The sequence below is a fragment of the Brassica rapa genome, chromosome A07 (genome assembly GCF_000309985.2).
Source record: "Brassica rapa cultivar Chiifu-401-42 chromosome A07, CAAS_Brap_v3.01, whole genome shotgun sequence".
In the NCBI taxonomy this organism is placed as follows: Eukaryota; Viridiplantae; Streptophyta; class Magnoliopsida; order Brassicales; family Brassicaceae; genus Brassica; species Brassica rapa.
The window spans coordinates 8,580,720-8,593,137 of NC_024801.2; the positions used below are offsets into that span (position 1 = coordinate 8,580,720).

General features: G+C 35.3%; 3 protein-coding genes and 1 long non-coding RNA gene across 5 annotated transcripts; 2 read left to right on the plus strand and 2 right to left on the minus strand.

Moving 5' to 3' along the window:
- Positions 1-6,148: 6,148 nt before the first annotated feature.
- On the minus strand, positions 6,149-11,661 carry LOC103828626 (heat stress transcription factor C-1). 2 transcript variants are annotated; one of them, XR_004449060.1, is made up of 3 exons: positions 11,388-11,661; positions 10,430-11,298; positions 6,149-6,284 (listed from the first exon to the last, which is right to left on the minus strand). XR_004449060.1 is itself a non-coding variant. In XM_009104254.3 (2 exons), the coding sequence occupies exons 1-2, from the start codon at positions 11,610-11,612 to the stop codon at positions 10,579-10,581; spliced, it is 945 nt and encodes a 314-aa protein (XP_009102502.2). In that variant the 5' UTR covers positions 11,613-11,661; the 3' UTR covers positions 10,409-10,578. The 2 variants fall into 2 exon arrangements, 1 of the variants encoding a protein (XP_009102502.2); XM_009104254.3 differs by lacking the exon at positions 6,149-6,284 and having other exon boundaries at positions 10,409-11,298.
- Positions 6,291-9,379, plus strand: LOC117126471. The gene is made up of 3 exons (XM_033274462.1): positions 6,291-7,968; positions 8,042-9,013; positions 9,109-9,379. The coding sequence occupies exons 1-3, from the start codon at positions 6,586-6,588 to the stop codon at positions 9,175-9,177; spliced, it is 2,424 nt and encodes an 807-aa protein (XP_033130353.1). The 5' UTR covers positions 6,291-6,585; the 3' UTR covers positions 9,178-9,379.
- Positions 9,655-10,090, minus strand: LOC117126818 (uncharacterized protein At1g43920, Chloroplastic-like). Its single transcript, XM_033275938.1, has 2 exons — positions 9,977-10,090; positions 9,655-9,888 (listed from the first exon to the last, which is right to left on the minus strand). Exons 1-2 carry the CDS (start codon positions 10,088-10,090, stop codon positions 9,655-9,657), a joined length of 348 nt encoding a protein of 115 aa, XP_033131829.1.
- LOC108868961 lies at positions 11,057-11,794 on the plus strand. Its single transcript, XR_001955154.2, has 2 exons — positions 11,057-11,350; positions 11,444-11,794. It is a non-coding gene; the product is annotated as an uncharacterized LOC108868961 (long non-coding RNA).
- The last annotated feature ends 624 nt before the right edge of the window (positions 11,795-12,418 follow it).

Consider the following 12,418-nt stretch of genomic DNA (forward strand, 5'->3'; position numbering starts at 1 on the left):
TATTAAAAAATAATGGATCTATGTTACTTGATATATATATTCAAATCAAAATAATAATTTAAAATTAATTTATATCAAAAATTCATTCAAAAATATACATATATTCAAAATTTGATTTTTACTAACATATTTTCCAATAACTATTATAATTTTTTTAAATATATATAATAAAAATACAATACAAAATCCAATTTCAAACACCAACTTAAATTATGGTTTTATATTTCACATTAAGTTTTAAAATATAATATGTGATTATTTATATGATTGTACGTATAAAATATTATTAATTATAAGAAAACTTATTTGATGGTACGTATAAAATACGATTAGTTATATGATAACACATATTTTGTAACCTATGATAACACATATATGATATATATAATAGTGATTAGGGGTGGACGTTCGGATTCGTTTTCGGGTCTTTTTGGGATTTCGTGTTCAGTTCAGATCTTTGAAGATTTGGTTCTGATTTGGATAACCAATTTAAATAGGTTTGGTTTAAATATTTGGATAGAGAATTAATAATTATTTAAGTATTTTTAGAGTTTTGAGTATTTTTTAACTATTTAAGATATTTACGTTTAATTATTTGTATATATTTTCAAGCATTTATGCGAACTTAAAAGTATCATATATATAAGTATATAAATCTATTTTGGATACCCAAAATAATTCGGTTCGGATCGGATTAGGTTTCAATTATTCAAATACCAAAATTTTGAATAATTCAGATATTTAATCAATTCTGGTTCGGATTTAGTACTACTTATTCGGATTAAGATCGGTTTGAATCTTCGAATTCAAGTTTTTTACTCAACCCTAAATAGTGACATAAGAAGCAAATATCATCATATTTTTTTTAAAAAAAATAGACCCGCACGGGCGTGCGGGTCAAAATCTAGTGTGGTATTATAGCCAAGGATTATAGCTAATCCACAAGGATTATAACAATAATTTATTATGTTAGGTAATTGATAACATAATAAATTCGGAAACTAAGGAAAATAAGTTTGTTTTTATTGGATACTAGACCGTTCATATGTTAGATATACTGTTTCTCTATTAAGTTGGACTGTTGGATAAAATAGTTGACGACTTTTTCCTAGAAGAAAATTATCTATAAATCTGATTATATGAAAAAGTCAAGAACCTCATCAACACAAAGTATTTTATTTTTAACTCAATGCTTTTGTATTTACGAATATTTTTTTATTTTACGATAATGACCCTCTTTTTTCTTTTTTTTGAACACTAAATGTTTACATAATAAAGTTAAACGCCTCATAGACTAAATCGGTTACAATAGGAGAGATATTCAACTATAAGCAAAAGCAGATAAATTAGCATAACTAAAACATAATGGAAGATAGAGGTGGATAAAGCGAGAAGAAATCCATAGAAAATCTTCACTTATAATTCTAAAGTCTACGTTCTAGAGAACACAAAGAAATCGAAATTGACGTTGAAGAACCCAACCAATGGATTTTGAAAACAGTTAAAAACCATCTCTGAAGATGCTTGGATCTCGTATTGTTGTGAAATGCAGAGAGGCTGCCGAAGTAGGACTACACACAGAGTCGTCGACGGTACAGATTCAAAAATTGAGGTCCAGGTCCATGATATCTTAAGGTGTTATGGTGATGGGTGACTGGGCGTGGATGATGGGTTCTCAGCAACCAGATAATGGGCCAAGCCCAAAAAGTACCAAATCTGTCCATGTCCAGTGCGTGTAACAAGGTGGCTGCCAGAGTTGACGGGAAGACGGAGTGGAGATGCACCGGCGTTTGGAGAGATGCGGTAGCTGATTGTTGGTGGAGGTGGAGCGGCAGTGTAGAGGAGAGTTGACGGTTTCAGGTTCCAAGCAGGTGACGACCCAAGATGATGCGGCTCCATGTTGGAGCGTGAACAGCAGCTATGAAGGCTGCAGTGTTATCGTTGACATGCATACTGGCGAACCAGTTTGAGGATAGCAGTGTGCTGCAATGTCAGATCTGGCATCATCTCTTAACTAAGTATAAATGAATCCGTAGTTTTTGTTTTTGATGTTCATGTTAACATGTGAAAAATCTCCAACACTCACTGTTTAGAAAGAGAACTTTAACGTAGTGGCTAATACCAGTGTTTATATGACATAGGTTTCCACTGAGGCCAGGCTACCCGCAGCGGACAGAACCATGAGATACAAAAAACAATGAAAATATTTTCTCTGTAGGGTGTAACAAGGTGGTAAGTGATTGATGTGCCAGTGATGGAAGGAGCAAGAAATCCATAGCGGAGGACCATGCACGTAACGACAATAACGAGAATAATAATGAAATTTTTGCTAGAGGGACTTTTTTCTAACCATCGCCTGGCCAGTGCTGCAAAAGTATGCTCATAAAATGTAGTATGTTATTAGCTCTTCATTTGTACGGTGTTTGTTTGGGATAGTGTTCACTTCTGCGTGTCTACCTAATTAACAAGAGACCATTCAGATAGTATTTAGTGAGAGATATAAGAACATGAGAAAATCTAATCATATGTTTACCATTAATGTCATTAGCTTTGCATACATCGAAAATGTATTTGAGAAGAGGGATGAGCCGAGGATAAATGATTAACGATAGAATGATACATTCAGTGTCTTTGACCCCATGAGGAAATGTATTAGAGTATATTATATCACTTATGTATGTCATTCAAATTTGTTCAATAATATTCATTTTTGTTTCTACATCATTAGAGATTCAAATTAACAAAAGAAATCCACTTTTAATATTTCAAAAGCCAATTACGAATTAAAAGCGATTGACTATCTATTACCCATATATATATATATATATCTTCTAAAATTGTATAAAAATTATTCCCAATTATTATTAAACATTTTAGAAGCATTGAAAAGTATAGAATGCTACAACATACTTTTATTTAAAATGCAATATATTATCCATTATATTTAACTATAAAATTTTCATCCAATAATTCTTAAATTAATTGAATTTGAATAAAGCAAAATTAATATATTTTAGAAAATATTTTTTCTTTAAAATGTCAAAAATAGTTTTATATTTATAGAATCACATTTAAATACATGTTAGAAGTCAAATTAAATATTTAAATTGTTACATCCAAAAATATAATATTGAGTATCTATTAAAACTTCAACCATTATCTGGTTTCAACACGCGTCCATGTATGAGACATCAGGTGGTGCATGCCGGTCCAACTCAATCGTCGTCGTTAATCTTTACCCCAATGAGTGTTCGAAACGTTTGGCCCGACCAAAGTCTCGGGGGCCGGCTAACTGTCACTTTCTGAAAATTTAACAATTCATCATTTTGGTGAGAGTAAAAGTGGATCGTCATGTTAGTTATATGCTTGAGTGGGTGCTTCGTTTACTTCCGAAGAACATCTCCAAAAAAAACTCTATTTTAAAGTTTCCAAAACTCTATATTTAAAGTTTCAATATGTTATTTTCCAAAAGTAAAACTTCAAACCTAATTTCAAAACTATTTATATTTTACACTATGATCCTTATATTTATCATAGTTAATGTAAATTTTTAAAACTTCTATAAATAACTAGTATATATATATATATATATATATATATATTACAGAAATATTAATTAAAAACATGTTACACTAATAAACTTTTTGTAATATTTTTCATAAGTTTTTATTATGGGTTTTTTGTAATATTTTTGTTGTTTAATTCTAGTTCTAAAATATTATAAATCTTGTTTTAAATTTTTTATTTAATTTCATGTGTAAAACTTAAATTTATAAAAAAAAATTGAAATATATATGAGATAAAAGTTTTAAGGATTAAAACAATAAACAAAAATATATTTAAGAATTATAAATATGATGTATAATTGTAAGGACCAAAATGCAAATGAAAAGATGAAACTTCAAAATTGAAGTTTTGAAAAGTGAAACTCTATATTTGGAGTTTCACTCTTTAAAACTTCAAATTTAAAGTTTTGAAATTCCTTTTTGAAAAGCAAAAAACTTTATATTTGGAGTTATAGAGTTTCTTTTGAAAATGCTCTAAGTTACTAGTACTACTCGATTAGTGTCGCCTCAAATTTGGCAAGGACATAGGCAATGTTTCTGCTACGTACTTTCAAGTTAGTTTTGATTGGTAAACAAAATAGAGTAAATGAAGGTAAAATAAATGGAATAAAAACACTTACCTCTATAAAAATTGTGAAAAAGGTTGCAGTGAAAATGGTAGGTCCAACTAAAATTTATCTACTTATTTTTTCATCCATTTATTCTATAATATTTTTTTTACCAATCAAAGATTGATCATCCCTACTCTAACATGTGTGTGTTTTTCTTGATCGAACCATCGGACGCCTAGTCTATATAACTAAAATTACACTTGTATTTTTTAAGTTCACGTCCCCTTTTTAAACTCACGTTCTTATAATTTCGGTGTAGAGACAAATACCTACAGCCCAACTCTAAAAAACTATTAAAAATTAAAAATCTAAAAATCTTTAGTGTTTTGTGCAATGGTGTCAACAATACATATGTAGTATCAGCGGATCGTCAAGTTAGTGCGAGTTGATTGATAGCAAGTCACGATGTCAAACTTGAGGATATCTTAGTTTGATATGGAAGCAATTTTTTATTTTGCTTGTCCTTATTGTGTTTGGGTCCTAGAAGCTGATAAGGAATCCATGTGGAAGACTAATTATAGCGAAGGATGATTTTTTTTATTGAGGCTATTCTCGAACTTTAGCTGCCTACATATCATGGTCGAGGAATCAAGCCTAACATATTTAGATGTATCGGCAAAATCATAGAACGAAGTTCCAGTTTTTTAAGATCAAGGTTGGAGCAGTTTTTGGCGAGGAAAGCAAGCTCAATGTCGATTCTTCAGACTTACGAGTTTGAGGAATTTGGCCTTACAATTAGAGACGATTCGAGGTTGGTCACCCCCCCCCCCCCCCCTTCCAAAGGTATGAGGTTTAACTCATATTTGGGTTTTTAGTGATAATACTTTTCGAGGTTGTAAGCGTTCTAACATCAACTTTCGGTCATACCGGTCTTAAATTTTTTTGAGATAGACTCTTGTCTGAATTACTTTAGTTATTTTGCAAGGGCCTTCCCAAAACTGATCGGGCTGGAATTCGGTGATCGCATAAAATGGATTCATTTTGTGTCTTCATTAGATTGAGTTCTTAGCAAAAATGTTTTTTTGTTTATCTTTCCCATATTAGGAATTTTGTATTGATTGTTTGTAAAATAAGAGAAGAAAGAACTTGTGGTCAACAATATCTTTAGAATAACAACGATGTAATCAAATTCAAATTGACGAAAATGGATTATATATTAATATCAAAAAGGTTTACAAGTGAATCAGACTAAACTAATGAAGAACAAGGTAAAATGAGTTTGAAGTGTGTGTGGGAATGAGAGCTCTAGGTCGATGATGTGTATAAGTGCGTAATATGGAATGTGAATATCCCTTTTCTTGTTCTCCTCTCCTTTTATACTCTTTTTGAGTTAGTTAAAGATTAGTTGTAGTTTCTGGTATCGTTTCCTTCATCCTTTCATGTAGTTACGGATTCTTCGGGTTTGACCTTGTCTCGGTGTGTTCTGAACTCGAGCTTTAGGTCGAGCTTGATATATACTCTCGATCTCAGCCCACTGATCTGTTTCCAATCCCAACCAATTCGATCGGACCCAACTCAGATGCTGGGACTGGATCCAACAATTATCATGTTTATAAAATGAAGATGCAAAAGCAATATTGATGAATTGGTTTAGTGTTAAAACTTATAAGTTAATTAGTTTAAGATTTTGAGGTTACAAGTTTAAATTATGTTGAAAGAGATCTACTTTAAAAGGAATAACTTTGTTTGAATATCATCCTCTCTATATATATATGACCTATAGACCCCAAATTTTTTAATTATTAATAATGTGTATATAAAGGAGATACAAAGTCTATGTTGAAACTTCTAAACTGGAAACACAAGTTTTCTGTCCCATACCAGTTTTGAATGAGAGAAGCACCCCTGATGTGAAAACCATTTGGATAAAGTTGAAATATTTAATTATTAAAATTAAAGGAAAATTAAAATTGGAATCACAGAAGGAGAAATAGCTCTAATACTCAAATTCCAAAACCCAAAACAGTTGAGAAGATCAAAATTGTTGTTATTACAAAGTGTTTACGAATCACCTGAAAATACTTAGAAAAAAACAAAGCCATCATATGAATGAACTTTTAACAATATAATCAGAAAATATATACTGTCAACTTTCTATAAAACGATAGGAAAAATTGACTTTTAAATCCTCAACTTTCAAAAATAAGCCAAAAAAACCTTCAACTCCAAAATAGGCCATTTTAAACATGAACTCTTGGTCAAACACGAAAAAATCATCAACTATCGTTGACCATGCCTAATTAAACCTTTAATTAATGGTCCGTTAAATAATGGTTAACAGACGTTTAGTCACTAAACGTCGTCGTTTTGTCTAAACTAAAAAACCCTAATCTAATCGAGCAAAAGCCCCAATTCATCAACATCAAATCCCTAGTTTCTCAATTCATTTCTTTGCTAAGAGGGAAAAGATGGGTCCGAAGATGAGACGTAGCAACAAGAAAAAAGGTTCGAGTAGAGTTGAAAAAGAGGTTCAAACCGAGCAGACAGTAGTTGAAACTGTTGCAGAAAGAAACGATGGAGGAAGTGGAGAAAGAGAAGCGGGTAAAGAAGGAGAAGCGGGTCAACAAGGAGAAGCGGGTGGAGAAGGAGAAGTGGGTAACGAAGGAGAAGCGGGTGAACAAGGAGAAGCGGGTGGAGAAGGAGAAGTGGGCAACGAAGGAGAAGCGGGTGAACAAGGAGAAGCGGGTGGAGAAGGAGAAGACGATGGAGAAGATGATTGTGAAGCTATTGTCGATGATGATGAGGATGAGCTAGAAGAGGACGAGGTCAATGGAATCAGAGTCGATGAAGAAGATTGTGAAGATTTAGGAGTTCACTTTGGAGATGTTGCTAGAGAACCAGAGGAAGATATTGATGCAGACAGCGGCGACGACATCTGGGATGAAGATACCATTCCCGATCCATTATCATCTGACGACGACGAAGAAGCTGTGATTCGTAAGGAGACGCGTGCCAATACAGTCGACAGTGAAGAGCTCTTGTTCCTGGGAAAGACGTTCAACTGTGCTGCTGATTTCAAGGTTGCATTGCTAAGGTACTCTCTACGGACTAGGTATGACATTAAACTCTACAAGTCAAATGCAAAGCAGCTTGGTGCAAAATGTTCAGACAAAGAGACAGAGTGTCCATGGAGAGTGTATTGTTCTTATGAGAGGAGGAAGCACAAAATGCAGATTAAAGTCTACATCAATGAGCATATATGTCTGAGATCGGGCTACTCTAAGATGTTAAAAAGATCATCAATTGCGTCAATCTTCGAAGATAGATTGAGGATAAACCCGAAGTTCACTAAGAAGGAAATGGTTGCTGAGATAAAGAGAGAGTTCAATTTAATTGTCACTGAGGAGCAATGCGCGAAAGCCAAGTCAAAACTCTACCGAGAAAGGAAAGCTGGTCATGAATTACACTTCTCGCGCATATGGGATTATAAGGCAGAGCTGATGAGATCGAACCCATATTCTACTGTGGTGATTGAGACTATTCCAGGGGCTACTCCAACAAGCAAACAGCGATTTGATCGCATGTATGTTTGTTTTACATCACAAAGAGAAACTTGGGTTGAAAGTTGTAGGCCTATCATCGGGTTAGATGGTGCATTCTTGAAGTGGGATATCAAAGGCCATCTACTAGCTGCTGTTGGAAGAGATGGAGATAATAGGATAGTACCAATCGCATGGGCTGTGGTTGAGATTGAGAATAATATCAATTGGGAATGGTTTGTGAAGCTCATCAAAGCTGATTTGGGACTGGAAAGTGGTGCTAAGATCACAATAATCTCGGACAAGCAAAAGGTATGCCGTAGCTCATGACAACAACTTTTTCCCTTCAACAACCTTCTAAAATTGTGTATTGGCGTTCTTGTAGGGACTGGTGAATGCTGTGAAAGAAGAGCTTCCAGATGCTGAACATAGAATGTGTGCAAGACACATTTTAGCCAACTGGAAGAGAGATAGCAAAGATCCACAACTAGAGATTCTATTTTGGAGAATAGCACGCAGCTACACCGAAGGAGATTACAAGGACAATCTGAAAGCCCTTAGGGATTTTAGTCCAGGTGCGTATGATTCTCTACTTAGAACAAACCCTGAAGCATGGTCTAGGGCTTACTTTAGAATAGGATCATGTTGTAATGACAACCTCAACAACCTTAGTGAGTCTTTCAATAAGACCATAAAGGAAGCCAGAAAGAAACCGTTGCTTGAGTTATTAGACGACATAAGGAGACAGTGTATGGTTCGTAATGCCAAAAGAGCTTTGGTAGCTTCACGGTTGAAGACAAGATTCACTAAGAGAGCACATAAGGAAATAGAAGCTACTAAAGAAAAGGCAAAGGATTGCAGAAGGTTTACAGCTTGTGGAGATCTTCATGAGATTGTAGAATCTGATATTGCATACACGGTGGATATGCAAGCTAGAACTTGCGGCTGTATAAAGTGGCAGTTGACAGGCATACCGTGTATCCATGCCTCATGTGTTATCATGGCGAAGAAGCTAAGCTTTGGTGACTTTGTGTCTAACTATTACACAGCGAACATGTGGCGGTTAACCTATTCTCGTGGTATTAGACCTGTTCAAGGTATGAAATTATGGCCTAGACTTAATAGGTTACCTGTCTTACCACCGCCCTATAGATTAGGAAACCGAGGTCGACCAAGCAACTATGAGAGAAAGAAAGGCCAAAATGAATCTTCTTCATCAACAAAGTTATCTCGAGATAGGCGTGTGATCACCTGTTCTAACTGCCATGAAGAAAACCACAACAAAGCTACATGCACAAATTCCACTGTTGAGCCACCACCAAAAAGGCCAAGAGGACGACCAAGAATTCATTTTCAGGTACGGTTACACCTTAACAAATCACTTTTCATATTGTTCAAGTTAGCATACAAGTTAGCATATTAAGACATCTTTGTTTTTTTTTTATTCTTTAGGGAGAAACATCGGAAGGGCTGTCTCAAGGACCATCACAAGAGATTCCTCAAGGATCACAAATAGGATGAAGTGTTTTCGGCTGTCTTATGGAATGCTTTGTCTCAGATGTCTCAGTTTTATGTTTTCTGTTTGCGGTTTTCTTGTGTTTTGGATGCTCTGTTTCGGAAATGTGTGTCTTATATTTGGATGATGTGTCTTGTATCTTGGATGCTTTTTGGATGCTTTGTTCTGTGTTTCAGGATGCTTTATCTATGTTAAAGATGTTTAAGATGGTCTTGTATCTTGGATGATTGTATTTAAGATGGTTTCAGGTTGTAACAAATCAAAAATGTATGCACAAATATCTGATTCATTTAGACATAAGAACACAATGTCATACCAAATCTCTTACCATAATGTCATACATTATCAAAGAAGACAGTCATAACAAGGCAAGTCTCTTACCACAAAGACAATACATAAGCATCATACATCATCATACATTATCAGAGAAGACAATCATAAACAAATCTCTTACCACAAAGACAATGACAATCATAATATGATCAGTAAAGCACATACACAACAAACGCTGCACTGACAAAGAGAGAATACACCATAAGAGTTTTGATCATCACTTTGTTCTTCTGAATTTCGACTTTGTTGTTCAAAGCAACTTCCATCAAATCTTCAATATCAGCCTTCATCTTTGCAATTTCGATTTCATGGACTGCTACTTTAGGCAATACATCTTCAACCTCTTCAAGTACAGCTTCTTCCACCCATTTGAACAAGTGATCCTTTAAATTGAAGAAAATCAAAGGCACATTACACATACTGCTCACAATACATAAAATCGAAGTCACCTTACTCATAAAGCCACATTACCTCTCCTCTGGTTTCACAACGGTAGAAGGGACGTCCTGGATTCTCTTGGGTGCCTGATGTGAACGTCCTTATCTCTCCTCCACATCCACAATTCGAAGGAATCCCACGGTTCATGATGCTAGGAAGAGATGAAGAAAGAGATGAGATAGAGAACGAGAGAGCTTTGTGTGAAGAAACTAGGGATTTGATGTTGATGAATTGGGGCTTTTGCTCGATTAGATTAGGGTTTTTTAGTTTAGACAAAACGACGACGTTTAGTGACTAAACGTCTGTTAACCATTATTTAACGGACCATTAATTAAAGGTTTAATTAGGCATGGTCAACGATAGTTGATGATTTTTTCGTGTTTGACCAAGAGTTCGTGTTTAAAATGGCCTATTTTGGAGTTGAAGGTTTTTTTGGCTTATTTTTGAAAGTTGAGGATTTAAAAGTCAATTTTCCCTAAAACGATATGACTACTGACTCTGTCTCCCTGTCACTAACAACAATCGATCTACCTTTTCTGGTGGTTATACATTATTAGGTAAGAAAAACAAAAAAACAAAAAAACAAAAAATAATAGATAAGAAACAAAGATCATATATCATGTGAAGCTAAAAGACTAAAAGCCACCTCGAAACAAAGAAAACGGATAAGGCGGTGTTTGTGGATTTGACTCTACCACTCCTCCAAACGTCGCCGCTTCTTTGTATCTTGTTTCTCCCTGAATACTCCCACATCCTCCGCCGCCTCCGTTTACGCTCTCCGGCAGCGACAGCGTCGACGTTAACGATGATGACGTCGACGAAGTGGAAATCAGACCAGTCTCGTTGTAACTACCAAAGTTGCCCGGCTTCTGCATCGGAACAACCCATCCCATAGAATTCTCCGGCGACTGAGTCCGGTAAAGATTCTCCGGCGGAGACGGTGTCGGTGAAATAATCCCAAAGACCCTTCCGTTTTCTTCCTCGTCCTCTGACTTCACCGTGACACGACGCTTCTTCTTGTCGGAGACTAGCTTTGTCCGCTCTTTCTCGAGCATCATCCTCGGGAGGAGGTCGGGATCCTCAACGACCTTGTACAGAAACGCCATCATCTGCTCCGGCCGCTTCTCCGTCGCCTCGATCCTTTGGTTCATCCTCTGAATCTCTGACTCAAGATCTCTCTGCTCATCTTTCAACCGTTCGATCTCCCTCACGATCTCACCGTCCTCCATCTCCTGGCCGTATACCATCCCACGCGCGTGTTTCCTACGCGCTATGTTCTTGAGCAGGTGCTTCTGTCCTCTGAGAAAATGCTCGTTCGCAAACTCCCACCGGTCTGGATCCACTTTCCTAAACCCCTGAAATGAAAAAAAAAACATAGCAAATCAATATTAACTCCGAGCATAGTTGGTATGGAATCAAGAGAGGGAGTATAGTAATTAATTACATAGGTGTTGAGTTGACGAACAAAGCTGCTGAAATTGTTGTGTTTGAAATACGCAGGCAAGATTCGTTGAGAGAAGTCGAGAGGATCAACGACGATGAAGCTGTTGTGTGCAGGCCCCCAAGTGATGAGCCAATCGGTCGAAGGGTCGTTGACCATCTGATATGTCTTCACAACAAAAGGTGCGATCACGTTTGTGTTGGTGTTATTATTATTGTCGTCCTCCATTTCTTTTTCCTCTCCTCTCTTTTTCTTTTATCGCTTTCTATGTTTGCTGTTGGTAAAGAAATTAAAGAGGAAGCTTGCGGGTTTATATAAACAAAAAAATAGGATGGAAATAGTATAGTTGACAGTGAGACATGTGTGATGTGGCTTACTTTTGTGATAACGTGGCAAGCTCGTGTTTTGCTTTTACGGTGTCACGGCCAAGTGTGGGACCCATGCAGGTGCTTCCTCAAAGCCTCAGCTCAGGTCTTTTCCCCGCTTCTTATATAAATATTTTCTTACGTGACAAGTTATTTGATCCGGCCAGCCATGTGTGAAATCATTTATGCATGTTAGGTTTGGGTATACTACTATCTAGGCCTACCCGGAACCCGAATCCGGACTGAATTTGAACCAAAAAACTTGATCATTTAAATGTAAAAATATTCAAACGGTCAATGGTACAAACAATATTCAAACTCGAAATGTTGTTAATCAAACTCAAAACATATAACCTAAAAGTATCCAAAATTAATAGTTAATATAAATATTTGAAACATATATAAGTATTTCGAATATTCAATTCAATATTTATTTGATATGATATATAAACACAAGTATTAAAATTTAAATACTTTAAATACCTCATTACTTATAAATAAGTATTTTGTATTTTGCTCTTTGAAATACCAAGTCTACTTTATCTATAAAATAATGCATATTGTTTACAAACGTTGCCTTAATTTAATAATTTATTATTATTTTATCAATTTGATGTGTGTTAGATTGATTTCTATTCCATTTAAATAGTTTTTATGTTTTGCTTTTAA

Bases quoted from the DNA above. Each gene is read 5' to 3' on its own strand.
- LOC117126818 (XM_033275938.1), bottom strand. From the start codon at position 10,090: ATGAACCGTGGGATTCCTTCGAATTGTGGATGTGGAGGAGAGATAAGG. The intron at 9,889-9,976 runs GTAATGTGGCTT...TTCAATTTAAAG, and splicing joins GTTGTGAAACCAGAGGAGAG to GATCACTTGTTCAAATGGGT.
- LOC103828626 (XM_009104254.3), bottom strand. From the start codon at position 11,612: ATGGAGGACGACAATAATAATAACACCAACACAAACGTGATCGCACCT. The intron at 11,299-11,387 runs GTAATTAATTAC...TTTTCATTTCAG, and splicing joins TTCGTCAACTCAACACCTAT to GGGTTTAGGAAAGTGGATCC.
- LOC117126471 (XM_033274462.1), top strand. From the start codon at position 6,586: ATGGGTCCGAAGATGAGACGTAGCAACAAGAAAAAAGGTTCGAGTAGA. The intron at 7,969-8,041 runs GTATGCCGTAGC...GCGTTCTTGTAG, and splicing joins TAATCTCGGACAAGCAAAAG to GGACTGGTGAATGCTGTGAA. The intron at 9,014-9,108 runs GTACGGTTACAC...TTTATTCTTTAG, and splicing joins GACCAAGAATTCATTTTCAG to GGAGAAACATCGGAAGGGCT.